An 843-nucleotide genomic window follows, 5' to 3' on the forward strand; every position below is an offset into this window, starting at 1 on the left:
GTCCATCCAGAAGTACGTGAAGAGCCACTACAAGGTGGGCCAGCACGCCGACGTCCAGATCAAGCTGGCTCTCCGGCGCATGCTCGCCGCCGGCATCCTCAAGCAGACCAAAGGGGTCGGCGCCTCCGGCTCCTTCCGTCTGGCCAAGGCCGACAAGGCGAAGAAGTCCCCGGCCAGGAAGAAGAAGAAGGTGGCCAGGAAATCCATGTCACCCCGGAAAGCGGCTAGGCCCAGGAAACCCAAGTCGCCGGCAAAGAAGCCCAAATCCACCGCCGGGAAAGCCAAGAAGAAGTCGAGGGCCAGCCCAAAGAAAGCCAAGAAGCCAAAGACTGTTAGGGCCAAGTCGCTGAAGGGGTCCAAGCCCAAGAAGGCAAAGCGGTCGAAAGCCAAGCCCAGCGCCCGAAAATCACCCAAGAAGAAGTGAGAAGCCTGGAGGCGTTTCGGTACTCTCCCCGCTGGTTTCTGTAAATAGCTTTTGCCTTTATTTTTACCCCTTTCTATCACATTTTATAAAGAATTGATCTATTCCTGTCTGGAAATAGCTAAAACAAGGCAGTTAATGGAAAAAAAAAGGAACATCTTTGATACGAAGAGTTCCCATTTTTAAGAGTTACTGGTCTGGGTTTTTATTTCTATGTCTTAGAAATTTCTCGTGTGTCTGTTGTGGTTTTTTAATGCTGGACTGCAGGTTGTGCCTTGGGAGGAATGGTGACTCTGAGTCTCTGCTGAGGCCGTACAGGTTTTCAATTCCCGATCCTGCCCCAGCTCCCGCGGGGTTGTGTGTTTACTGGGGCCGGGCAACGACGCTGCCTGTGCTGGAGGGGAAGCGGGAATGTATGGCTG

The 843-nt window shown here is 53.1% G+C and overlaps 1 protein-coding gene across 1 annotated transcript; it reads left to right on the top strand.

Annotated features, from left to right (window-relative positions):
• Positions 1 to 4: 4 nt before the first annotated feature.
• On the top strand, positions 5 to 424 carry LOC104511839 (histone H5; the record flags this gene model as incomplete). The annotated part of the gene is made up of 1 exon (XM_010154605.1): positions 5 to 424. A coding segment is annotated over one exon (420 nt), but the record flags the coding sequence as incomplete, so codon positions are not given.
• Between the last annotated feature and the right edge of the window lie 419 nt (positions 425 to 843).

The sequence above is a fragment of the Eurypyga helias genome, unplaced genomic scaffold (assembly GCF_000690775.1).
Source record: "Eurypyga helias isolate BGI_N326 unplaced genomic scaffold, ASM69077v1 scaffold39686, whole genome shotgun sequence".
NCBI classification, from domain to species: domain Eukaryota; kingdom Metazoa; phylum Chordata; class Aves; order Eurypygiformes; family Eurypygidae; genus Eurypyga; species Eurypyga helias.